The 27,500-nt window shown below is 51.6% G+C and overlaps 1 protein-coding gene across 5 annotated transcripts in view; it reads left to right on the top strand.

Annotated features, from left to right (window-relative positions):
• pard3aa (par-3 family cell polarity regulator alpha, a) overlaps positions 1 to 27,500 on the top strand; it is a 275,373-nt gene that overhangs the window by 241,389 nt on the left and 6,484 nt on the right. For all 5 annotated transcript variants that reach the window (XM_035531038.1, XM_035531039.1, XM_035531036.1 and 2 more), the window contains one exon: positions 22,485 to 22,605. In XM_035531038.1, coding sequence (XP_035386931.1) covers positions 22,485 to 22,605 — 121 coding nt within the window. The remainder of the gene's footprint in view (positions 1 to 22,484; positions 22,606 to 27,500) is intronic.

The raw sequence follows: 27,500 nt of genomic DNA, 5'->3' as shown, positions 1-27,500 counted from the left end.
GATTATTGTGCAGATGATTATTAATCAGTGTTCACTGGAGTAACAGTGCAACACAGCATTTTAACACTTCATTTGTTCCCCCGATGCCGTCACCTGCTGTGGACCAATCACGTTTTAGCCTTTACGCTCTGCAGCCAATCAATGGATCCAATTTGCAGAGGAACTCCAATTATGACAAATGGTTGAATGTGGGGGCATTTGTTATGGCTGCACTGTTGCTGAGCCTTTGTGCTGACATGACGACAAATTGTTTAGAGATCTGTGATTGCTTTGTTTCCAGGTCACTGAAAATATATCAGCATTTAATGGCTTGGCCTGGTGTCTGGTTATACTGAAAAATATTTGTTTTTCAGTGTCGTTTTTCCTCTGCTACTTATGTATCATGTTCCTGGCCACATATGCTAGTAATGTTCAGGGCTGGCTTTACCGAGGGCACACTTCTCATCTTACAGTGTTCTGGAACAGTGTTTAGCCTGCCTGCTTGTGAAGTGTTCAAGAAAACACTGCATAATGCGTCATGTTGAATGGGGTCAGAGAGGTCTGGTCTTCAGACTGGGACCTTGAGCAGCAGGGACACCATTTTCTGTCTCCAGGAGCTGGACTTCGAGTGACGGCGTGTAGCTCTTACCCAGAGCAGTGTTCACCAACCTCATACGCTGCTGAGGCGCCATTACGTCACCGCGCTGTCTTCTTTTCACACGAGAATATGACGTAATCCTGTTGCTTGCCGTTAACCTTTACAAATCCCGGCTCGTGTGTTTGCGCATCTCTGTCCCTCGATGTTCTGGGAGAAATTAAGTGCTCTCTGCGTCAGGTGAAGCACGCGCCGAGTGCGCAGCCCGGCCCGATGCCGTCAGCCGTTTGGGCGGTACCGCAGAGAGACCCAGCGAGGGCTGGAGGATCTAGCGGGCAGTTACCAGGCAAGGTCTTCCTCCGAGGCCCGGAAGGAGGGCTCTGGGTACGAGGCCTCTCCCAACGACCCCCAGCCAGGCCTGGTGCTCACAAACATTCCCTTGCTGTGCTGTGCTGGAATCATCCATCTGCTAAAGTGCATTACTCACTCTCTTCTTCTCTCTCTTTTGTGATTCATTGTGTGTTAGGGGAATGTCGTTTTCCCTCCTCATATCTCTCCGATGAGGGGCAGAGTGTTTTGGCTCAGGCATAAAACACTGAGACAAGATGTCTCGCCTTGGAGGTTGAGAGTCCTGCGTAGTATCCTAGCTGTTCCCAGGACTGTTCTGTCTTCTGGACGGAGATCTCAGATGATGTTCCTGGGATCTGCTGGAGCCATTTTCCCAGTTTTGGGGGGGGTCACAGACCCTAGTGCTCTGATTACCTTCACCCTCCACATCTTTTCCGACTCCTCTTTCAGCCCTTGGTAATTTTTTTCAAGTTTTTCACTCGGGATTTGCTCCATCCATCGCTACAGTCGTCCTCTGCCGTTTCTCCATCACTGCTCTTTCCGCTTAGTTAGCCGTTACCGTTGTGTCAGTGCGAGAGGGTATATGCAAAGGATGTGGGGAACTAATATATATAATGAATTAACTTATCAATAAAAAATTACAGGCTGGGGCTCTAGCTGCGCTGCTGAACAGTAGCTGGTTGTTAACAATGGCAGGCTAATGAGGAGTGAGTGAGGAGCAGCAAAGCATGTAGAGGTGTAATTCCCGGTAGCAGGTCACCCTGCCCTACAATCCCTGCCCCCCACCCACCCCACCCCAGCCCACCCCCACCGCCTGGTGGCCCTTTGTCCCGCCACGCAGGACATTTTACAACTCAAAGTGGCCCACTGAGCAAAAATGTCCCCCCTGCGGTCCAGTCAAACACGCTCAGAAACCACCTCTCCGCTTTATCCGCGGAAACGCAGCCAGGCCGGCAGGGTTTTAAATTTAGCTCGGCCCAGCTAATCTCCTCAAATCCACTCACCCCTTCCATTACCGCCCGGTTGTACGCGGTTATTATTGCTGTTTTGTTCTTTCGTATTCTTTGAGAAGTCAAAACTTTCCCTTTTCATCTGCTTGTATGAGGCGAGGGCCCTGGGTAAGCCCTTTCTGAAGAGAACACTCCAATGATTTCGAATTTGTCCTGGATGCGTCTGCCTGCGAGTGGTCTTATGAGCGTACAGGGTGGAGCGCGATAGCACCCAGAAGCCCTGAGAGAAATGACGAGCCGGAGGAGATGGACGCTGTCAGCACAGGCTAACCAGGTTCCTCTTCCTGCCTTGCACTAATGTTTCCCAAATTGAGATTTTGTGTTTTTCTTCCTGATGTATAGCGCACTGTGGAACTTTGTTACCTCGAACCAAAGCAGACTTTTTTTTTTTTTTTTGCGTTTTGAACATAGATATGATGATATTTCTATGGCTCATTCCTCACAAGGCGCCCTAAGGCAACGCGGCACAATACAATACAGCTTTATAAACCGATTTCTGCACGACGGCCCCAAGCAACGTTCTGCACTAAGAGCGCCCAAACCTTTGGGGAGCCACGATGTGCCGCGCCCCCTCCATTCAGCGCGGGCTGACATTAGGCGTGAAGCAATAAACCGCTGGGAGATGAGAGGTGGTGCAGGAGCCCGAGCAACCTTAATAATCATCACGTCTGCAGCGGTTTCCCTGGCACGGGCTCTGATTGCATTACGGCCATTCAGCGCCGCTCACTATAAACTCATCTCCTCGTAGGTCTCCTCCAGCCATAACGTTGAGAATAAATATCGTGAGACCGCTTATGTGCCACGGTGCTCCGGAAAGAGAGCGCTTTCGTCCGTATCGGCACATGCGGCCCGAAACCGTAATATAAGCACCATCGCTGCTTCGTAAATACCGCGTGAAGCCACTTCGGCCTGGGAGTGGCGCAGGTTTGGGGTTGGGACTGCTTCAAAAGGCTCAACGGGGAACGCCGGTGAGGTGTTAATTAGTCAAGAGTTATAGATAAGCAGACATACTTACTGTGCTTACTGCACGGAATGCCGTTTCTCCGCAACTTCATCTTAAGACGGCACTCAGAAAGGGCACGATTATTCCTGTTGAAAAGTGCAGAGCACTCATTTTTATGTGCTCAGCTAACATTCATCTGTTTTAAAATATGATACGTATTATATTATTGGCTTGCTTTAATTGTTGCCACAGGCCCAAGTGTTCTCTCCTGGAGCATCCATAGTGTGTGGGTTCTGTAGACAGGGAGGTGGAGGCTGGGTAGCGCGTGGGTTCTGTAGACAGGGAGGTGGAGGCTGTGTAGCGCGTGGGTTCTGTAGACAGGGAGGTGGAGGCTGGGTAGCGCGTGGGTTCTGTAGACAGGGACGTGGAGGCTCTAGCGCGGGGGTTCTATAGACAGGGAGGTGGAGGCTGTGTAGCGCGTGGGTTCTGTAGACAGGGAGTTGGAGCCTGGGTAGCGCGTGGGTTCTGTAGACAGGGAGGTGGAGGCTCTAGCGCGTGGGTTCTGTAGACAGGGAGGTGGAGGCTGGGTAGTAAATGGCTGACACGGACAGGCTGCACTTACAGCAGAGACAGCAGCTAGCTCACCAGGAAGGGGTGGGTACAGAGCCTAGCAACCCTCTTTATACACACACACACACACACACACACACACACACAGCTTAGTAGTGACAGATAGGGCTTGTTCTCTGAATAGCTGTTCTTGGGCAGTGCATGGTGGATTTGTGTATTATGGAAATAAAACAAACTAGATCCTCAGCTGTCACAACATCAGTTTAACTCCATGTCATGACCTAAGACAGACACACACACACATCCACATACCACCTGCTTTACTCTCTGGGTCAACACTTTTTCCGCCTACTGCTTTTGAGCATAGGCCACATCATGGGAGGTGTGTGTGTGTGTGTGTGTGTGTGTGTGTGTGTGTATAAGGATGTTCTCTTTCATTGTTTGAGGGGAAATCCAAGGAGACGTCCACCACTTAACCCCCCCCCCACCCCCATGCTTTGATGCCTTGCACTTGCCTTGCCTCCGTCCGTCTGCAGAAGCTTTAGGAGACAGACGGCCGCGCTTGTCCGGCGTCCACGCCGCACCGCGCCCCCCTCCAGCCTGCGGAGCGAGGCAACTTCTGCTGAGCGACACCCGGCGCTCCGAGCGTGGCTCCTTACGGCTGCTGCCTTTCTCGGCGAGCCTTCCCCGGTGCCGTGGTAGCACTGCTCACTTTATGAAACAGCAGCACAGATAACCAGGCAGCTTTTTAAAGGTTTAGGGCCCTTATCACAGGAAAGGTATTGGACATCGCCAGACTGCAGAGCCCTGGGGTGGGGTGAGGGGGGTAATTGTCTGGAAATCATGACTAGTGTTGATCACTTATGGACCACATCTTTGTGGTCCATAAGGTCACTCCTGACATCTGTGTGCACGTTCATGCCACCGTGGCACTCCCTCACTATGGTTCGTGCTAAGATAAACGTCACATGATTTTGCATCTTTGTTCACAGCTGCACGCGTAGATGTTTAGCAGTAGAGGCCTTTCGCAGCACTTTAGGACAAGTGCCCCGTCCACAGACTTTGTGGAACTTGAGTCCAGCTGCGTGTGAGTGTGTGTGTGTGCTTTGAGGCGGGAGGACTCCGGCCAGCCACCTGACGCTCACACGAAGGCGCTGCGTCCCTCGCTAGATTCCTGTCTGCCCGACTCGCCCCCAGTGCACCTCTGGCCTGCCTTCTCAGTAGAGCGCCATGCTCGCAACGCACCTCAACGCGGCAGATCAGGCAGAAGAAGAGCTGCTTTGTTCTTGACGAAAGAGAACAGGAGAGAAACTTCTCAATGATCGGCACCTCCCACTCAAATTTCGAAAAAGCCTGGACAAAAATATCATTCGCAAGGAAAACATGGAGATTAGCATGAACAATCCAAAGGGTTCCTGCTCCGTAATGTTGTGCTGCTGTTCCGTAGCCTCCTCCTCCCCCAGCACAGCTCACTGAAGCCTCCCTGAATGGGGTAACTCTAGCTGGGTAATTGGGGTAATAATGATTGGGTGGTTAGTGCCAGCTGGGTGACTAAGGTCAGAAAGCAGTGTGAGGCCTGGCTTCTCTCTGGGCTTGAGCTGGATTCCATATGGCAGAACAGCAATACAAGGTACAAGACCACTGATGCGCTCTCTCTCTCTCTCTCTCTCTCTCTCTCTCTCTCTCTCTCTCTCTCTCTCTCTCTCTCTCACACTGCATCCTCCCTTCTCCCCACTATCTTGCTCTTCCTCCGTCACTCACGCGCACACCCTCGCAATATCTCCAAAACGCAAAGCTCTATATCGAATCGGGCGATTCCGAGAAGACGGCAGACTCTGTTTGGCACCGTTCAGACGTTTCAGATGCACCTCAGAACGTTGTGTCTTTATGACACGTGTAATTGTGCGTAGAGCACTTTCAACGGCGTGAACAATTAAGCATCCCAGCCGTGCGAATTAGCCTCGACTAAAGCGCTGACGGTGCATGTCGCAGCACATCTGTTGAGGCCACTGGGAAATACCAGGCAATGAGAGGTTAAATATCAGTCTGTCGTCCCCTCCCACCCCTCCCCTTGCCTCCCAAGCGCCCTCAGTGGCTCGGTAACCATGGCAGCAGGACACCCATAGCAACCCATGCTGCGGGGGTTGGGGGGGGGGGTTGCGCATAAATCAGACGTTTACTGCGCCGCAGTTTCTTTTTTATCTCCCCGTCATGGCAGCGTTCACTGCGTTTGGCCTTTTCTTCTCTCCTTTGCTTCCAGCGTTCAATGACTGTTTCGTTCGGGCTGTGAATGCACACTTGTGCGCGACAAGGTGAGAAGTGTACCGCGAACAATATGGCGGCGGTGCCCTCACGGACGCAGAGGCCCCTGTGAGGCCCCACGCCCCCTTCGAAGGTGGAGGCGCCGACGCTAAATTCAGGGTGTTTTTTTGTTTTGTTTTGTTTTTTAACTTTTTTTGAACGCCGGTCGTTAATCCCGGACGGCGGCCGTGATCGTGACTCACTTTCCGCTCTAAATTAAGAAGGGAAGCCTCTTCTTTCCCTCCGCCTATTTTTTTATGTGATGTAATTTAATTAAAAGGGAAGTTGGCACTGTCTCGCCAATTTATTGCTTATTCATAGAGTGACTTTGTGTCCTGTGAGGCTGGGTCCGAGCCATAAAGCAAGCGGAAGGACAAAGGTCTGTACGCTTCCAGCGGTTAATACGACGCGGCCAGGCTACTGATCTGAGCTCAAACACAAACGAGGGGAGAGGAGTCATAACCAGCACTGCAGCAAGGGACTCTGGGATATGAACTCCTACGGCAAGCAGACAGAAAGGAGAGGCGGAGTTTGCTTGTCATCTCGGGACCAGGGAGGTCGGGCGCGACGTAGCCGGAGACGGATAAGGAAGTTTCAGTGGTCTTCGGTCTGACAGAGCGGTCGGCGTACACGCCGCTCACGAGGACGCGTTTTAGCAACTGGCTCCCCTGTGAATTAGACGGCAGGGAGACTCCCTGTTACTTCACTGAAGCCGATGGCGCGCGTCGTGACTGACAGTATGACGGACAGGGCGCGCACGCTCCAGTGGCCACCAGTGGGAGCGCCGTGTTCTGGCGGAAATAACGTGGCGTGTCATAGCTTTATGGGCATTTAGCGAGCACGCGGTGGAGCGCCGGGCCTCGTTCTGAGCCGGTGCTCCTTCCACGAAATGCTGTTCCATGGGGTTGCCCGGTTTGGCCCGTCACGGCACCGGGCGAGGGTGCCGTGATGTGGCAGCGTACAGGCATAATCATCACCTGGCAAAAATATGGACATATGTTTCTGAAAAAGAATTCACACTTCCTGGAAATGAAATGACTGGCTTCCAAGATGTCAGAGACCAAAGGGGAATATATAACGCTGAGCTCATAAAGGCAGCCGAAAGTGCTTCAGACCTGGGCTCCGCCTGGGCCTCGAGGGAGGAATAAACACACACACTAATACACACGCTGACTGACTGAACACACAAGTCTAGAAAGACATCAGTATTTATGGTGAACCACTTTTATTGTTCCTTCAGTCTTTTTACTTAATCTGAGAATTTAAATTGATTTTTTTTTTTTTTCCACCCTCTTTCGCAAATGAAGCTGTTCACTGTCTGGAGGTGAGACAATGCAGTAAGTGTAGCTTTCATGACATTTACGGATATCTTTAAAAATAATACGGGCTCCTTACAAAGGCTACAGGCTCTGTGTCTGGAAAGTCATTTTTAAAACTTACAATTGACATTAATTGCCCTTTTCTGTCTTTAAATGCATTACATAGTAAGAGTAAGAGCAGAAATTCTTCACATGCATACAGTATCTCCAGAAACAAACAAAAATCTTTGTAGCTCAGCAAACGTTTGCAACTTGGGTACGGTATAAAGTGATTAAATTCTGGACCCCATGATCACAGTCTGATCCTCGATTATGTAATCAGTGCTAGTAAGTACTCGTGCTCTATGACACAGTAATCAGATTACAGATCTGGGTGCATGTTTGTAGCTTCTGTTTACCCACAATTCCACTGTGATGGCAACATGGCCATTCAGTTACAGCAACTGATTAACCATGCGCAATTGCCATGACCAGAAGCAGACACTGGACTTGTGGCCCCGACCTGAGGACCTTGGATCTAACGTCTTTTGAAGTGACATTTCGCTTAGTCACCCAGTGGCTGAGCTGTTGCCCTCCAGCGAGAGATCAGGAAGGCCCGTGGCGCGGAGCCTCCGGCGGGAGGCCGGTCGCGGGAGCCGCCCGGTAGATGAGGGCACTCTCCCAAGTTCACCTTGCTAACCGGCAGGCAGGCTGCGTTAAATTGGGAACGGCCTTTAATTTAAGCCTGTGGTGATTTATCAGAGCTTGGCTGGCCTCCCGAAGACTTGAAAGCATGAAATGGAAACCATTACCTCGGAAGTGTCGACCATCGCTGTGGGGGTTTTGAGGTTGGAGGCAGAATGTGGGGGTGGGGTTGGTTGTCATGGAATCCAGCATACACGCTCAGGTAGTGTATTGACAACATGCCCAGCCTTGTGTCCAGCCTTTCTTAAGCAAGACTTAAGTCTATGACTTGTCTATAAATAAGATCATATGATAAACTTGTAAAAAAGCAGTGTCACTTGAGACACAAAAATGGCATTTGGCATTACATTTATAGCCCTAGCATGACTTTCAGACCTTTGACCTCTTATTTAACCCACCCTATTACTCTCAGTATCCAGTTACCATACTTCTGCCATGGGGATGCCATCACTGCGTGTCATTGGCTGAGGGGCTGTTCTACCATGTACCTGGTTACGCTGCAGGACTGTTAAAAGGTTTAGCATTGCAAGTAAAGCCCTTCCATTGTTGTATGGCCCTATAGTGCTTTGCAAACACTGACACTTAATTAAAGGCTTTGCAACACATACCCTTGTTCCCACACAGCACCCCCTCCCCTGACACACACACACACACACACACACAACCTCAGTATGTGTTTGTTGAAGGGTTTCATATGGTTATTTGCTGACCATCTGGTGGAGAACCCACGGTGACTGTGCACTCTGTATGGGCAGCATTAGTGTTTGAGGGGCTCGTCTAAACTGCACCAGGCTCTGGGTTCTGTGAGAGGCACTGAACAACACCAGCTACTCCACCCGCACCACCACGTCCTGCCCCAGCTCCTCTGCTCCTATGCCATGTTCCATAAGTCACATGCATGCTTCACGGTCAGTAAGTGAAGTCTGTAAATCTGGCCCATGAATATTTCATCCAGACAATGAAAGACCCATTAGACGCTTTCTCCTGGGTCTGCTCCGGTCCACAGAGAAACACCAGAAATAGCGAGGGGCGCGCGCGTGTGTGCGTGTGTGTGTGTGTGTGTGTGTGTCTACACATTAGGAGATGTGCGTGTCAGAAAGAGAAAAAGATGGGACAAATGGAGAGATGGAAGGCAAGATGATGAGTGTAAGACTAGAGGGCAGAGGAAAGCTCCGTGTTTCATCAGCCGCCATTCTGAGCACCGACGCTGAAGTTTGAGTTTCAGGAGTTAAGGCGAAGTGGAGAAGCCTAATTAAAGCAAGCACACAGTTCAGAGCGCCTTCTCCCCCAACCAGAGGGGAATGTGTGTTTTCTCATCCTCTCTCTCTCTCTTTCTCTCTGTCTCTCTGTTTTCAGGAGAGGCACAGTTTGGGTGTGAGGATTAGTAGAGATTACATTGTGATCTGACTTCTGATAATAGCTTCTCACCTCTCTCTCGCGCTCTCGCTCCCTCTCTGTTTCTTTCTCACTCCCGTATTCTGCCCTGCTGTCGCTGTTGTACGGGAACCCCCTGTAGTCCGTAGCAAAAGCTCAGGTTAGCAGGCGGCCGAGCGGGCGACTGTGGGCTGGCTCTCTGGCCACCCGTCATCCTGTCCCAGTCTGCTGGGAGAAAGCTGCATGGAGTTGCCTGCCCAGAAACGCAGAGACAAGCGGAGGAAGGTGGGACCAGGCCTGCGTGGAGTGCCACCCAGCTGCTTAGGCTGGTTGAGATGCTGCCTTCTTAGGGTGCGGGCGAGTGATCGGGGTCAAAGGGCACTTCTAACACTTTTATTCTAACCCCCCCCGCCCCGCCCCCCAATATGCTCGAATGGGAAAGTATCACAGATCGATTCTTATATGAATCAGCCACTCATGCCAGATTCTCTTTCTGTCGTTATCTCTTTCACTCTTTTTCTCGTTCTCCATCTCTTGCGCCCACGCTCATTATCATTCCGCGGCTCTGTTTAAATGACCAGCCTCCTAGTTGCAATTGATCTCGGTTAATCCTGATATCGCTCAGGGAGAACAGAGTTATCATTTTTGTCATGTAGCTCTGCCCCTGGGCGCTCTGACAGCACTCTGCTGCCCTTTATGTGCTCACATTTTGTCAGTTAAGGCTGATGATTTTCATTACACTAGTGCTACAATCTCCCCTGACAGTTCGTCTAATCAGAATCTGTTTGATTGATTGATGGTTGATGGTGTGTTTGTGTGTAAGTTTGTTTGTGTGTGCAAGAATGAACGAGTGTGCGCATGTGCACGCCTGTATGTATATGGGTGCATGCTTGTGACTGTGCGCGCGTGTGTGTGTGTATGCGTGTGTGTGTGTGCGTGTGTGTGTGCGCGTGTGCGCGTGCGTGTGTGCACGTGTGTGTGTGTGTGTGTGTGATCAATGGGGCTGTGCATTACTCCGGTGATGGTCTCTCTGTGCCTCATTGTGTTCTAAACAGTGCCGTGCATTTCATCAGTGTGATGTCTTCATTATGGCAGAGCCTGGAGTACCATAGATCATGTGTGTGACGGGGTCATGCGAGGTCCCAGCCAGTGGATTAGACCAGGATGAATGCAGGGGTCATCTAGGAAAAGCATATTTACATATATAAGCACTGGCAAGCTGGGCTTGTGTGAGATCTCTCTCTCTCTCCTGTTATCTCTTTTTACTCTCGTCTTTTGTTGGTCCAGAGGCTCTTTACCACAAAACATCTGCTCAGAACTTGAACAGATATTAATAAGCTGCCATTCGTAATTCGGTAGTTTTCTGACTGAGCAGACGTTCGTGCTTGGTGGAGCACTGGCAGAGTTGGGGAGGAAGAATATCGGTCAATAAATATAAGTAATGAACAGAGCTGCCGCTTGGCTCGTCCTTAGAAAGCTCATTTTGAGCTCCTCTTGAACTCCTCTTGCTCGACCATCTGTCTGCATATGTCAGCCCACCGACCTCACATTGATTGTGCCCCAACATTGATAATGTAATTGAAATGACGCCCCAGGCCAGGGTGTTTGGTTCATCCCACTGTGCAGCCATTACCAGGGGGCACGACCCCTGACCCCTCCTCTTCCCTTAGGCTGGCTCCCAGAAGAGGCCTCTGATTCCTAATTCAATAACACAGGGCGGGAAGGAAGAGGATAAGACACACACACACACAGGCGCACACACACACAGGCGCACACACACACACACAGGCACACACACACACATACACACACACACACAGGCACAGGCACACACACACACACACACACACACACACAGGTGCGCACACACACACAGGCACACACACACACACACACAGGCACACACACACACACAGGCACACACACAGGCGCACACACACACACACACAGGCGCGCACACACACACACACACACACAGGCACACACACACAGGCGCACACACACACACACACACACATACACACACAGGCACACACACACACAGGCGCACACACACACAGGCACACACACACACAGGCACACACACACACACACACAGGCGCGCGCACACACACACACACACACACACACAGATTTTCACCTACTTTTCAGCAGTTCTTTCCTTAAGTGTGGCTTCAGCAGAGCTCCCTTCCCTTTTTGGCCTAGTGCCCCTCCCCCCACCATCCTATTCCTCTACTCCCTACAGGATTGATGGAGGGAATCTGAGAAAGATGGGAATGGATGTATTCACAGAGCCAACCACACCAGTGGGAGAGCCGTGTTTCTACGTGCATTTCTGCCGTTTTGCGTCCCCAGATGTAACGAATTTTATGTGGGGCCGTTTGTCTGTGTGTGTCTGTGTGTTTTCCCACCTTATTCCACAGCCCAACAGTTGTCAGTTGTCACTGTCTGATCTGTTCAGTGCATTAGCGAAAGGCCGTGTAACACGAACCACATAATCTCTTCAACAGACTGGCGTCTCATCCTGCTAAAATCGCGCGACAGGTGTCCGAGATGCAGTCGTCTCCAGATCGTCCCCGGTAGTGGCCCGGCCCGGCCCAGCCCGGCCTCTCCGCCCCAGGCGACCAGCTCCAGCTTCTCCCTTGGCCGGTGCGGAGGATGGCGTGGCCGCCGACGCTAGCAGACGGCCCTTCTCCCGTTCGAATGCTGATTCCCAAGCCTGTCTATTTGCATTAAGTACACCGTAATTGCTTACCCAGAGCCTGATTACAGTGTGTGTCGGAGTCGTTGAAATATGACCTCTCATCTGGCCGCGCGGCGCTGCTCAGCCGGCGTCAGGCGGGCGTGAATCTACGTCTCGAGCTCATTCACGTTTTCAGCCACCATGAAATATTGCCACTTGAAACTACAGAGTGGCGGAAAGTGTGTGTGTGTGGATAAAGGACAGGTCGCACACGCACTGCCGCTCCCGTGCCGTGCCTCCCCATGCTAGAACAATCGCGCTCCTCGTTTTCGGAAGCCTACGAGACCGCGGCTGACGGGCCTGCCGTGTCGACGCTGAAGTCTGATGAACTGCACAGGAGCAGCTGGGGCAACTGTGTGTTGCCTGCTGTCAGCCAGGGACTCTGGTGCGCTCATCAGTTCCTGAGTGTGTGCGTGTGCTGGACAATGAGGGCATGTCTGGCAGTATGGATGTGATATTGAAGGGAGACTGTGAGAAGACAGCCTCAGCACTGCCACAGTGTTCACAGTGCTCTCTCTCTCTCTCACACACTCACACTCACACACACTCTCACACACACACACACACACACACACTCCGTTTCCATCTACCTCTGCCCCACTCTGTCTCAGTGATCAGGCCGGCAGTACGGCTCACGCGGGCCACGTGAGGGGAGCATGCACACAGTCCTCGCCCCGCGTCCGCACCCCCGGCACTCGGTGGAGCCAGGGTCGTTAAGCAGGCCGTTAATTGGCGCGGGCTTGGCAACTGCTTTGGCCCTGGCCCCGACACGCACGCTCGGCTGTCTGCTCTCGCACGGAAGCCCTCTGCCTCCTCGCAGCCTGTCCGAGGCAGCAGCACGCACCGACTGTACTTGTCTGAGTTCCCGGAAATTTCTCCCTGTTCATCTCTTTGAAGAGGCTCTGCTCCGGCCCCCTGGAAAAAGTGACTTGTGGCGTCGTCGTTATGTCGTCAGCTTTCTCCTTCTGAACTCACTGACAGGAGTGGCTAACTCTCGGCTTTTCTCCGCTTCTCACACCACCTTCCTGGATCGTAACCTTCTCCACACAGTCTCCTTGCTACTGTTTAGAAAAGATTTCATTTAAACATCCAAATGAATTGTAGTTTATGTTCCTGATCACATTATGCAAGATTTCTGATTTTTGTCCGTCAGTAGGGCCTACATCAATAAGGATGTGTAAAATAATACACTAATCAATGATAAAATAATATTTCATGATCCGTTCAATTTCTCATGGGTAAACACAAGTCCTGCCACCCCCGAATAAAAATCTTGTTTCACTACGAAAGATTTCACGTTAGGGGAAAAAACACGCGCTACGGTGTTCCTTTCACGTGCCATAAGAGCTCTGTGTTGGTAACGTTTTGCCGCACACATTCGGAACCCTTGCTAATTCTTGCTAATTCCCCTCACGGTCGCTGTCCGTCGGCTCGTCGGAGGGCAGGGCGCAGCTGCGAGTTCATCATCGATCGCCTCCAGTTCGTCAGTATGCAGAGGAGAGGTGTGGCGAGGCAGCCTCCGGCTCAGGTGCAGCTGACCGAGGATTTAATCCTGCACGTCTGCTCCGAACAGCGATGCGAACTCCCCGCTCTGCCCCTCCGCCGAGCACCGGCGTCTCCAGGTCAGCGGGGCTGGATTAAATCGGCTTCGCCTCAGACTCGCTCCTGTGTTTGTGGAGTCCGACACCGCGGGTCAGAACACAGCACTCCACTGCCACAGCTACATAGTTAGAAATTCACCCGAGGTGTCTTCCAGGGAAAGCATTCTGGGTGTGATGTGGTCATCACTTTTAACTGTGTGGTGTGTGTGTGTGTTTGTTTATGCTGGCAGGCTGTTTAGAAATGCCTCTCTATACCATCCTTAACAGCCATTCTTTTTCCGCTCACCGCTGATGCCTATAAATGACAGCGCTGTCAGTGCAGTCTGAGTGAATTATGTTGGAGTAAACTTTAGAGTAGCTTTGCCGGGTTAATTTGATTGCAGAGAAGTTAGGTGAACTGTGTACAGCAGGGACTGGTGCAGTGTTTAGTTTGCCAAAAGATAGAGTGCCCAGGCCCTGACCATCGCTCTGAGCGCGTGCTTGTCTGGTTCCCTCAACACGCCTGCTTCCCTCATGCATCACCCTGCTTCACTCTGCTTTCCCCATGCTTCACCCTGCTTCACTCTGCTTCCCCCATGCTTCACCCTGCTTCACTGTTTCCCCCATGCTTCACTCTGCTTCCCCCATGCTTCACCCTGCTTTACTCTGTTTCCCCCATGCTTCACCCTGCTTTACTCTGTTTCCCCCATGCTTCACCCTGCTTTACTCTGCTTCACTCTGCTTCTCCCATGCTTCACCCTGCTTCACTCTGCTTCCCCCATGCTTCACCCTGCTTCACTCTGCTTCCCCCATGCTTCACTCTGCTTTCCCCATGCTTCACCCTGCTTCACTCTGCTTCCCCCATGCTTCACCCTGCTTCACTCTGCTTCCCCCATGCTTCACCCTGCTTCACTGTTTCCCCATGCTTCACTCTGCTTCACTCTGTTTCCCCACATGCTTCACCCTGCTTCACTCTGCTTCCCCCATGCTTCACCCTGCTTCACTGTTTCCCCCATGCTTCACTCTGCTTCCCCCATGCTTCACCCTGCTTCACTCTGCTTCCCCACATGCTTCCCCCTGCTTCACTCTGCTTCCCCCATGCTTCACTCTGCTTCCCCCATGCTTCCCCCATGCTTCACTCTGCTTCCCCCATGCTTCCCCCATGCTTCACTCTGCTTCCCCCATGCTTCACCCTGCTTCACTCTGTTTCCCCCATGCTTCACCCTGCCTTACCCTGCTTCTCTGGGACTGCAGGCGGCAGCCTCTGTTATTGGAACAGATTATGGTCTTAATCTCCCAGACAGTAAACACACAACATTAGCCAGGCAGGGCCGCGATGCCCTGTGAAGGTTTAATAACTGAACCAGGTCTGGGCCCAACACAGTTTTATGACTCTTTACTGGAACAGCTGCAGCTGAGGAGGCCCGGGGGCCCCAGTGTGCTCCTCTCTGCCGCTTCCCACCGTTCCGTAATGGACCGTTGTCAGCTCTTAACACGAGCAGTTTTCTTTTCTTCTGTCCCGCTAATGGGAGTAAGCAGTGGACCTTTGTTGTCAACCCACAAAGGCTCGGACAGAAAAGCTCCGTCCGCGCTCCGGTTTGAAAGAGAACAGCCGTCGTCTTCAGAGCGCGAACGCTGGTGGGTTTTGCGCTTGTTTAGATTTGGTTTCAAGCTCGTTTCTAGGCCAGAGCTGCCTTGCCTTGTCTCTGCTTAATTTAGTTTTTCTGCCAATTTGTCCATTTGAATGCTGTTCAGCACCGCGTTAGGCGTGACTGTAAAAGATCAGCGTTAAGACCCAAAAGATGCCTGTGATTGGCTCCCACTGCAGGCCTTTCTCTCTGTGTTCAGAGTGTGTGTGTGTGTGTGTGTGTGTGTGAGTGAGTGAGTGAGAATAATGGAAGACACATTCATACACACAGAAGAAAACAGCTGCAGGATTTAGTCTCGGTCCTGACAGAGAGAGACTGAGAGAGAGAATAGAACACAAGAGGAGAAGGTAGTGTGAGAAAGCGAGAGCAGGACGTTTGAGAGGAAGACGGAGAGAGAGGGAGCAGGGCGGTGAAGGGGTGCTTTCACAGCGAGTGACAGCCTGGCTGAGCGTGGTGTGTCTGAAGGCTGAGGCCGGATTGGCTGGCGCTGTGGTCTCCAGGGGAGCAGCGGGAGTTTGCGGAGAGGTGTTGGAGGTGTGCTTTCACGTTTGCTCTTTGTGTGGTGGAGAGGTCAGTCTTTAGCTTTCACTGCCTTCATTAAGATGAAGCCTCTTCATTCTCCACAAGAGCCTCTGCTCGGGGTGCGTGCGCGCGCGCGCATGCGCGCGCGTGGGGGTTGGGGACGCATCAGCTTCCCGTAACAATGGGTGGTCAAGTTGCACCGGCCTGCCCCTGCCTCACTCCTGAAGGACCCCCCGTGTCTCGGCCAGACGTCTGGGCCCGGCTGATCGGGCCGCCTGCTCCTTTGTCACGCCTCCCAGAGCCGTGAATAGGGTGCCAGAGGCTACGGTGAGAGAGGAAGGAACAGGAAAAGGGGAACAAAAAGCACACCTCTCATCCTTTGGTAGGGCAGCTTATTAGGGAGCGCCGCCCCTACAGTGGCAGGGGCTCTCGGCCAGGGCTGGCAGAGGCACGGCGGTGCATCAGTCAGGAGGGCCGCACATGAGGTCACCGAGCGGTAAGCCAGCGGTATTATCGGCCGCCTTTCGTCTGAGCTGCAGCTGTCACTCAGCCGACATGAGAACGAGAGCGAGACGCTTTCCGGCTCCCGGCCACCGGCCCCTGAGAGGGGGGGGGGGGGGGGCGGCGGGAAAAAGAGCCGAGGGAAACGTGAAGAGAGCTAATCCGGAGAAAGATGAACGGAGCTGGAAGAAAGAGTGGAGAGGGGAAAAAAAAGGCCACAACACAAAAGAGACTTTAAAAAAAAATATTTTTTTTTAAAAGGCTGACCGACAGGCTTGAAAGCGTTTGAAAGAGACGAAGTGCAAGTGAGAGAGCGGGTGGGGGCCCACAGTCTCTGCCGAGCCTGGCTGAGCTCGGACGGCAGCAGAGCCGTCGGTGCGCATCGATTGCTGGAGAAGATTAGAGAAGAAAGAGCAAACTTTATCTCAAACTGGTTTTATCTGGCGCTGTGAAAATGACCAGCAGTAATGCCGATTTAATCTCGCCGCTACATCTCCATGGGTGTGCCCAGCCCAGCCTGCCTGCAGATACCACTGCCTTTGATGGGGCGGGGGGGTGAGGTGTTCTCTGGGCTCTAAAATTAATATGGCTAAAGCTTCTGAGTTGATGCAATATGGCTGAAGGCGTAAGCAAGCCTTCATCTCGCCTTCCCTGTAAAGATTTGGAGGACATGATGAGAAGGCAGAGAGGCTGGCAGAATTTAAATCTGATGGTAGGGCCAATAAAAGCAAACAGAGATAGAGAGAGAGAGATGTTGATTAGTCTGGGTGTTTGCTTGTTGGAATACTCAAGCTGCCTGTGCAGGGTGAAGAGCGAGACTTCAATTCTAAAAAATAAAAGTGTATTTTGTAGCTCAAATCCTTGTAGGACAGCCACAACACACGTGTAGCCTCGCACATGTGCAGCACACACACAGCAGCCTGCTTATCACGAATGGTAATGAAGACATGCCACTATTTCAGGGTCTGAAATAGTGAAAACAGCATTCCCTCTTCTCGGCATTCCGTCTTTCCTCGTATCGTCCTGTCTTGGATGCAGCGGGAGAAGAGAAATCAACCCGCCTCCAAGGCATCTCTATTCATGAGCACTCGGGGATTCCAGAAGTGAAACCATTCCGTTCAGCGCTCCGGAAAGCAAGGAAGAGATGCACCGATAATAACTGAACCTGATCGCAACCTTCACAGACGTACCAACCCGCGATCGCAACAGATGCGGAGAATGAGTGTTCGGCCATCGCTGGAAGTACGGCACTGCGCTGTGTCGGCTGCTTCCGGAATGTTCCGTTCCTGAAGCTCAACCTTGTGGAAAGCTTACACCAGCAGCTTGCGTGTGGCGTCCATACCAGCAGTGTCTCTCCGTCTCTGCTAAGCAACGTGTCCATTGCCTCTGTTGTGTGTGTGTGTGTGTGTGTGTGTGTGTGTGTGTGTGTGTGTGTGTGTGTCCCCGGATGGGGAGGTTCTTCCCAGTAAGACGTTATCAGCACACTGCCACAGCCATTTTCCTGCCGTGTTTGCAGGAGTGTCATGCTAGATTTTGCGGCATTTAATCTGCCACAATAACATTCTGCCATTGGAGAAATTGCTTTCAGAAGGCCATAAAGTAAAACGGGCAAGAGGTGTTATTCAACCAGACGAGATGCCAAAAAAGTGGGAATGGCGAGAAGGAAACAGAGGGAGACGAGCCAGAGAGAAACGGGAGAGAGAGAGAGAGAGAGCAGAAAAGGGGAGGGGCACTAGGAATTGTAAAGTGACCTTTCAGCGAGTGAGCAGAAGACAGATATTGAGTGATTCTCATTGTGCTGGGAGAATGGAACTGTTGGCTTGTTAAATGCTGTGGCATATGGATATTTTATCACCCTCCACCTTTAATTGCCTTACTGTCAGCCCCGTCTGCTCTTAAAACGACAGCCGAGGGGAGTAAACGCGCCGAGGCTCCTCTGCCCCCGCCCTCTCACCCCGCTCGCCTGTCTCTCAACCCCACGCTGCCCTGCTCCGGGTTCCGCTGCCTCTGACCTTTCAGTCAGCGCGTGAGCGAGGAGAGGGGATGCAGTCATCTCTCGCCAGCTCCCCCACGCCTCCTCCCGTCGCGGTGGGCGGAGGGGTGGATTTGTAGTCGGCGCTGGCACGCCGTCGATGCAAATTGCTGCCAGCCTCCTTGAGCTCTTGTTTAGCTGCACCGCGGCGTGACTGAATTTGGAGCTTCTGCAAGCCCCGATGCCGCGCGATGCCAGCGCTGGGGTGGGAGCACCCACGCTCTAGGCCCCCAAACCCCACCCACCACCACCACCACCACCACGGAAATTAAGTCGCGGATTAAGTGCCAGATCTTGCTGGAAGAAGCAAATAATCTTGTTGAGCCGAGACTTCACAGAAGCGGGGTGGTAAGAGTGTCTTTGTACGAGTTTGAGGCAAGTCTCGAGTCTCTGGGGTGCGAGTCCGAGTCAAGTCTCGAATCCGGGTTAAGTCAAGTCACATGAGCGACGAAAATTTCTGAGGTCGCAAGAAAATGGCTGTAGCACAACGGAGCATGTACCAAATCTTGAAACCCATTACCGCTTACAGTGACACTAGAAAGACTATTTATTAGCTATTGCTCTAACTGGCTAGCATGCTTTTTGTCCAAACTAGAGGCTAACTAGCATGCATGTTGTCCATACCTTTAAGCGTGTTTCAAGTTGTCTTGTAAGATTGAGTGTTGTTTGGGCCGTGCCATTTATTCTGATGCCGCGTTTAAGCACAGGTAGCTAGCACTTCAACCGTGTCTGTCTCGCTCAAAGTTTTAGTGCCTGCACGATTAAAGGCTGTTGTGTGCAGCCATGCCAAGTTTAATGTCAGCACAAGAGCTGCGTGCTGTGAAAATGGATCAATTAAAAATAAACACAACGCTGTACATAACAGTCGCACCGCAAGTCAATTAAGCAGAAGTCAGAGTCGAGTCGCGGGTCTTGGGAGACGCGTCAGAAGTGCGACTCGAGTTTGAGTCACTGGCTTAAGTCCCCCATCTCTGGCTGGTAAGGGGGCGAGAATGAGTTCCCTCACCGCCATCAGATAGCGGTGAATCTTTTGAATTGCTTTATGAATTTTTGACTTCTTTTTATCCCTCACCCCAACCACGGGTTCAGTCTCCACTTCCAACTCCTTCACATCATTTTTAAGTCTTAATTGCTTGATGACTGTCGGCGCCGCACACCCCGTCACCCTGCCCAGAGCTGCTCATGCCAGCCGAGGCTGTAAAATCCCATTTCCATTTCAAATCAATGGCCATTACCTACTGCATATCCCAGTGTGAGTCCAGACGCTGGCTGCTTCCTAATCCCGATGGCTGTCCTCTGAGCTCAGGTGGATGGCAGTCTCTCTGTCGCGGGGGCTTATGGGCATTTTGACCTTTCCCGGGTCAGAGAGTAGAATTTACGTGGGTGTGTGTGTGGGTGTGTGGGTGTGTGTGTGTGTGGGTGTGTGTGTGTGTGTGTGTGTGTGTGTATGGTGTGAGTGAGAGTGTGCCTTGAGGATTAAGCTAATGGTACCTTGCTGACTCCTCTGTGTCTATGTGCTAATGGAGAGCAGGATCCATAAACACAGGCCGAGATGCTCAGGCGGCATGATGGCAGTGTCATTTGAGCAGAGCCCAGACCCACAGAGAGCTCCCAGATCGCCTCATCCCACCTCCTTGCTGAGGAAGTCCGGGACCCTAATCCAATTATATGTCCCGTGTGTGAACGTAGCCACATCCTTGCTGCTAGCTTTTGATGACGCTGGGGGTCCCTTCAAGCAAAGATGTGATGAAAAGCTGAGTCGGTTATCTTGTGAATCTTCTCTCTCCCTCCCCTTGCAACTTTGCAGAGGCTGTACGGTCTAGTTTGTTCTCATCTTCTCTGCACTGCTCCTGGTAACGTTTGTTTTTCTTTTCCTCTCTCTCCCCTATTCTGACTGCGTGCGTGGACGCCAGGCGTGTTGCCACCCGACGTTAATGTGTAATCACACGTTTTAGGAGAGCTAATGGCTAAATTGTTTCTCCCCACCCCACAGATGTGCGTTAATAACCAAATGAGTCGTTGTTTAATATTTCACAGGATGTAGTCGCTTTTTGGGGAGACACAGCAGAGGCCGCGACACCAACGGCCACAAATGAAAACTTCATCCTCTCGTCCGCAACGCAATTTCGCAGTGAAAATGTTTGGAAAGGTTTTTAGCCCTTTTCTCCCCTAGTTTTTGCTCAGAAGTGTTTAGCTGATACAGTGCTGAATGCCTCTCAGGAAGGAAGCCACCTTTTCCCTGTTACTGCATAAATGTCAGTAAATGTCAAAGGATTTCAGCGTCGTATGTCGTGTGTCTGCGGTTGTGTCTGCTAACGTAACGTGGCATGTTCAGCATCCCGTCTTAAAATCAGTCATCAAACGCCGAGCTGACACGATAGGGCTGGCTCCGTGATGGGTCCAGGACCAGATCAAGCATTTAAAGGCAGGGATGAAGAATTTTGCGATTCATAAAGGAAGAAAATGCTTGTCGTTTAATGGCGGAATGCTTTGTCACATGTCCCGTACTGGCAGGGAGGCAGTAACCATGGCAGCCCCCAAATGCAGGGCTTTTGATGTTCTGTTCAGAATCGCTGACCAGAATGAACATCACACTGTGTTCATCTAACGCGATTTTAGCGTCTGTGCCACGTACACACTCGTTTGACGCGGTGAACACGGCCCGCGGTCACCTTCATTTGGAACTGAGTTTTTGGGAATGTTTAGCATTAGTGTCTGGAGGTGATCAGACATGCATGTAACAGCACACCAGTGGCACAGGGTCAGCACACAAACTAGGGTCACAGTCAAGCACAATACATGCCACTGGTCCGTTCCATTTCCAGAGCCTTGCTTGTACTAACTCAGACATGCACATGGCCTTTGAGCTTTGGCACTGCTGCTATAGCAATGGGGAATTAATTGGATAATGCATCTGATTTTAACGGCTCCATAGAACAACAGAAACAGGATGTTCTACTGCGATGTCTCAGCCCAGCCAATCTCATTCAGCTCCATTTGTCTTTTATGGGGAGTGATTTAGTTGCGTTTTAATGAAGGCTGATTGGCCATCATCATCAGCAGGCTGCTCCTCGCTGCAATCTACAGTTATTGGCCCATTTCATTGTCATGGGGCACACCAGGGCATGCTCTCTGACTGTGACTCCTCCCGCACACCAGGGCATGCTCTCTGACTGTGACTCCTCCCGCACACCAGGGCATGCTCTCTGACTGTGACTCCTCCCGCACACCAGGGCATGCTCTCTGACTGTGACTCCTCCCGCACACCAGGGCATGCTCTCTGACTGTGACTCCTCCCGCACACCAGGGCATGCTCTCTGACTGTGACTCCTCCCGCACACCAGGGCATGCTCTCTGACTGTGACTCCTCCCTCATCTGTCCCCTAGACCAGGACCTGCCGGGTTAAGGGGATTTGCTCAGGGGCCCAACCATGGCAACTTGGCAGCGGCTTGAACGGCAAGCTTCCGATTACTAGTCGAGCACCTTAACCACTGAGCTCCCACCACCCCTCTTCACGCTGTTCTTTTAAATCTGATATTCCAGATGTACATTTACCTTTTTATTTCATTTCCTTCCCTTTCTCTCCCCCTCTCTGTGCGTAAATCATCGGTGTTCTCTGGCAGGACGGCGTATCATAACTGTGCTTGATTAACAGTGGAGACACGCATTGATTCCTATTGGCAAGCTCTCTCTGGGCCAATAACGAAAGCATGGCAGAAGAGACCCTCTCCCCGGTGCGCGAGGCCCTCCGCACGGCTAAAGGCACCCTTGTGGCCCACATGAATCATCACCCATGGCTCGCTGGGGGCTCCTTCAGCAAGGCACTCGGCCCTCTCTGTGGCCCCAGGGAGCCGGGCAACGCAGGCAGCGCATGGAAAAAAGAAATGAACCGTGTCCGTACGTGTAGCGTAGTCTAATGGATGGAGATTTGGGGAATACTGGCCTGGAAGAAGCTTGTGCTATTGATTTAAACATAACAGCCAAAGTGTATAGATTAGTCTATGTGTTATATAGACTAACATTCCTTCATAATGGCCTCTTTCCTTCGTGTAATGTATGATATGTCTATACAGGTTGTGTATACTTGTGTTATACAATAATAAAGATGCAACTCAGTGTTGGGGTCATAAAGCAGTGAGTGAAAGAGTCCAAGCCCAGTAGCTCATCCCTGTTCTTGCCTTGATCTGCTCTTCTATCGATCGTCCTGTCTGCCTCTTGTTGCGTTAGGGTTGATGTCCTAGCAGCCGACGGCACATTAGTGCACGCAAACGAGAGCACATGACCAACTCTCCTTCTCCTCCCTTCCATCCTTTTTTTTTTTCCCCTCCCATAGCAACAGACTGGCGCCTAGCAACCACGACCGGATACAGCGGCTGAGGCAGGAGTTCCAGCAGGCCAAGCAGGACGATGAGCCCGACGAGCGTCGCCGCACCTACAGTTTCCAGCAGCCATGGGTGAGTGGGCCAGACCGCGTCCAGCTGACTGCTTGGCTCGCGGACGCGTTCGACAGCTGCCTTCAGCGGAGGCTCTCCCCTCCCCTCTCCCCTCCCCTCCGGCCAAGTCTGCGGCCGTCTCGGGTGATGCGTCTCCAGGGAAACGCCCGTCCACTGTGCTGAGGAGCCTGGGTAACCGGGCTCACGTCCTGGCTGGGGTCCTGTGGTTGTGATGTAGGCTACAGGCCACGTAGGCGGACCAGTCCGCACGTGTAACCTTACGTGCGATCATCTTCGCAGTCTGACTGGGAGTCTTGAGTGGAAATGGGTTTTATACCTGTGATTACATTCTTGATTTGATTTGTTAATTGCTTTGTTTAAATTTCGTATTCAGTTAATAACACCTGTGAGCGTTTAAACGCAGTCCCCCCGCATTCGCGTCTGCGAAGGCTTGTGCTCCAAATGTAGCGGTAACCACGCTGAGTTCCTCCGAGCCTTATCTGAGGCTGCAGTGCTAATGGCGCTGAGTTTATTTACAAACCTCCAGAAGCCTCGTGCTTCATCATGTGTGTTCCCTTTCATTTGTAGTCAGGGCTTAGAGCTAATGCATTATTTTAACGTTATCTGCGAGATACAACAATATACACCCGGGCGCGCATACCGCTCGGGAGGCTGGGAACCGAGCCGCAGAGGGTCAAAGGCCGCATAGCTGTGCATCCTCTCGCCACAATGGCTTGGATCCAACATGGCGGTCTGTCTTGTGACTTCCCTTCAAGGCGCAAGGGGATTTGAAAACATGACAGCCTAATTACCTTGAGGGACAGAACCATTTCCTAAATTGGAGGTCAGCTCAGTGACCCTCTCCACTCGGACATGTTTTGCCTTCATTTACTTGCATGAATGTGGACTCTAACTCACTGAAGGGTGTCTGTCATGCTTAGCTTCTCAGTGGAAAACTGCAAAACTAGAGGAAAACTGCACTTAATTATTTCCTTTTCAGCGCCCCCCCCCCAACCTGGAATGCATGAAGTATATCCAAACAAAATTCCGTCATATCAGCAGAAGTTGAGTGAGTAGATAAGGAAAATTTTGTCCTGTGCTATACAGAATTCCTATCATTATTAAACTGGTAAATTGTCGTTACTCCAATTCTTGTGGACACACATTCAAAAGCCCAATGTCCTTTTTTTAGGCAAGAATGTGTCCTCATAAGAAATGTATAAGTGCTTGGCCTGTTCATTTGCTGCCCATAAGACTGAAATGGGAATCTTTATGTGGCTGTATGTGGCTAGGTTTAGTTGTACATGGTTGTGTGTGGCTGCCTGTGGCTAGTAGTAGCTGTATGTGGCTTGTGCTCGACCACGTGTGGCTGTATCTGGCTATCGTAGTTGTATGTGGCTAAGAAAAAGCATTTCTGATCCGCTATGCACACGCAGGTCCTTGTGCGCTGTATGTAGCTGGAGGATTCGGCCACAAAGACCCCCGATAGCCTGTTCCAGGTAGTTGTAAGTCTGGAGATGTTGTGCAGTAATAATCTGCAGGTGATCCCCCGAGGCTCTGGTGCTGCCGTGCTAACAGCCCGGGGCCTTCAGCGTGGCTTTCTGAGCTCTGCAGCTTTCAAGTGTCGAGCCGCGCGTGCTGAAACCGGAGCGGAGCTTTTTGATTCTGGCCCCGCACGTGCGGTGGGAGGGGAGCGTTCCCGCACTCGGCTTCTCAAACAGCCCCGACTTCCTGCCGTGCCCTGAGCCACCGGCCGCTGAAGCAGCTGCCGAGTTACAGGAACGCCGACAGTCGGGGCAGGAGCCGTCTCCTTCTGTTGTGTAGCAGGGACCCAGGAAGGCTGGGAAGAAGAAAAAAAACCACGTCCTTCCTGCCCGCTGTGTGAATGACTTGGCGAGCCCCACGCTTGTGAAGTATTGATCCAAGCCGTAAACAGTCAGTAGAGCCTTAAGCAGTCGTGTCAAATAATACGCTTGTTTTCGTGTGCGCACGCGCGCTTTTGCACATTTTCGTGCTGCACGCTGTTTACTAAAAGTTCAAACTAACCTAACAGAGTCTCCGAAGAGAGTCATCGCAGCAAACGCACGCACGCAAAGAGGCACACGCGCATGCTCGAGTGACGTTAATAGGGATGCTTGGCGATGATTTACAGTCTGGAAGGATCGGCCAGCGCAGGGGTCCTGTTGCTCTGTGGAAATAAACAGCAGTCTGTCATGGCTGGAACCTGACCAGAGGTGTAGAAATACAGCTGGAGCAAGAGTGAGCTGGAAGGCGTGCCTGTAACGTCTAACTCTGTCCTCCTGGCAGCAGTGTGACAGTGCTCCTCTGAAGCTGTCATAACACGGTAATGAGCAGGGATATCCATAACTCCGTCTGAAAAGCTGTGACCCACACAGCAAAGGCGAGACTCAGGATAGTTTTCTCCTAGTCCAGATGCGACGCGTCTCCATTCCAACCCTCCGAGGTCGACCGCCACGGCATGTTTAACAGCCCGCCGGGGTAAGGCGTCCCCAAAAATTGGCTCGTTACAGGACCAGACAAGTTAGATTGGTCCCCCCATGAGAGGCACTTTCAAAGGAATTTTGCTGGCTGAGAAAACAATCCAAAGGAACTTTACCAGCTGCGAGCGCAGCAACGTTCTAATCAGTCCGATGTGTCAGGGGTACTGAGTAAATGGTCACTGAAGTCACGCAGGGAAGAAGACTCTAAACACTCAGCAGGCCCAGTTTTAATCGCATGTGAAGACGACGTATTCAGCACCTCAAACAAAATGCCCTGGCAGGTCATTTCACCTACATAGCAGATCAGCATATGCTCAGTCTTTGGTGCACGTGAGGAGTATGGCTTAACAGGTCATTCCATTGACATGCCACGTCAGCATGTGTATATTGCACGTGGCTTTCACTCCAAAGCTTAAGGACTTGGTAGTATACTTCCTTAACTGGCCATCTGTGCATCACACAGGAAGGACAGTCAGTGTGTTCGGACCTCCTTCAGGGCGAAAGAAGTAAGGGCTGCCTTGTTTGTGTCACATCCACCACTCCCGGTTCACAGGGAATGAGGTCACGTGATCAAAATAATGCGCAAGACCTCTGGGCTAGTCTGCGGGCCAGCCGATAAAAATCGGTCGGTTTTTTTGAGGTAACGCATCATTCTCGGCATACACCTCCCAAGAGAGGAGAGGCTAGTGCTTGCGTCTTGGTAACAGCATAACGCAAGTGCAGTAGTGGCGTGCTTGCCTGTGCCGACACACACCCACACACACACGCGCGCGCACACTAACGCCTGCAAATACACATTCATTTTACGCCTATCTGCATCCATTTATCGCCGGCTCCGGTCCCATCGCGATCAACCTCCCCACAACCCAGTGTGGCCAGGGAGCCAGACAGTGGTGCTTTCCTGAAGACAAATTAGGGCACTTCCTACCAGACGAAAGCTTCCCAGAACAGTGTCGCGTGAGAGGCCTACAGCGTTGTAGCGTTCACAGCCAGTACTGCCTGACTGGAGATCAGCCCACGGTAACCTCACGGTGCACCTGCGCAAATCTAGCAGCTCTCTGTCATTGAGGAGCAGGATAATGAAGCCGAAAGTGCAAGATAAGACCCTGTCGAGTCTTAAAGTTGCCATTATCCCCTCTGTGGCCCAGATGCAGATTGCCTTCTATACATTTCAGCACATGCGGTAGATAAGATTATCCGCAGAGAGTGGGGCGCTCCGTATCCACCTCGACACCACTTATTCGCCGCCGCGTTAATGCGTAGCGGAATATTCGACCTCTGCACTGCAGCGCTTGGCCATTCACCGCGTAGGCCCAGGAGAAGTAGCGGTCTCGGGCGGGTGGGTTTGGGTGGGGGGGTGCTCCTAAATCTTCTCCAGCACGTTAAAGGCTGGCGTGAGACCCTGTACACACGCGGTCTCGCCCGGGTCCTGCCCAGGGCCTGCAGGGAGTCTGACGGGAGTTTCTGGCAGGCGCCGGTCTTCCTCTCCACCACCTCTGCCTCACGTCTCTCTCTCTCTCTCTCTCTCTCTCTCTCTCTCTCTCTCGTTTTGCTCCTTCCCTTTTCTCCTCTCTTGTTCTGTCTTTCTCTCACTACACATTACCATCCTCCAGCTTCTCTCTTTTTACTCCTTTAGATGGATCTTTTTTCTTGTTCAGCTTAAGGAGTGAGGCACATTAGTGGAGAAATCCATTCCATATGTGTACGTGTGTGTGTGTGTGTGTGTGTGTGTGTGTGTGTGTGTGTGTGTGTGTGTGTGTGTGTGTGTGAGAGAGAGACGTGGGGTAATCTCTGGAAGTCATTGTGTGTATAAAGCGGTTGACTGTGTTACGGGGAGGAGAGGCAGTTAGCTTATGCCAGACCCTGCTCCTCGTCCACCCAGTTAGCTGGCCCAGCTTTGATATGAAAGGTTAAGGGTCACCCCACAAGCTAATCATAACCATTATCTCCCATTTGGCAGTCTTCTAAGCTAACTCCCTGCCAGGACCCAGCCCTTCGCTGTCTCCTTCGTACATTCTGAATTGCAGCGAACAATTTTTCACAATTACAGCTTTCTTCTGACAAAGTGCATATGTGTTTGAACAGATGGGACTAGTTGTATCGTGTTTTCTTCACAGAGGAATGTCTAGCGGGAAGGTGTCTGCCCGGCTGCGCCGCAGTTCTGTACGGGCACGGTTCTGTCCTGGAATGCAGAAATAATAATCAATTTTTTTTAAAAAGCTCCGTATTTTCATTGGCGAAAGAATGAATAATCAGATTCTGCCCTTGTGAACACCGTCTAGCTCTACAAGTGACGCTCCCCAAGGCCAACTTTCAGAACACATCGCCCATCATAGCGACCGGTTAAACACACACGCACAGGCGCGCCGCACCCAAAATAAGGCGAACTTACAAGTTCACGTTTGCTCCTGACTG

This window comes from Electrophorus electricus, chromosome 10 (genome assembly GCF_013358815.1).
Source record: "Electrophorus electricus isolate fEleEle1 chromosome 10, fEleEle1.pri, whole genome shotgun sequence".
NCBI classification, from domain to species: Eukaryota; Metazoa; Chordata; class Actinopteri; order Gymnotiformes; family Gymnotidae; genus Electrophorus; species Electrophorus electricus.
Note: the sequence above shows the minus strand (reverse complement) of the source record. Positions and strands in the feature narration are given on the sequence as shown.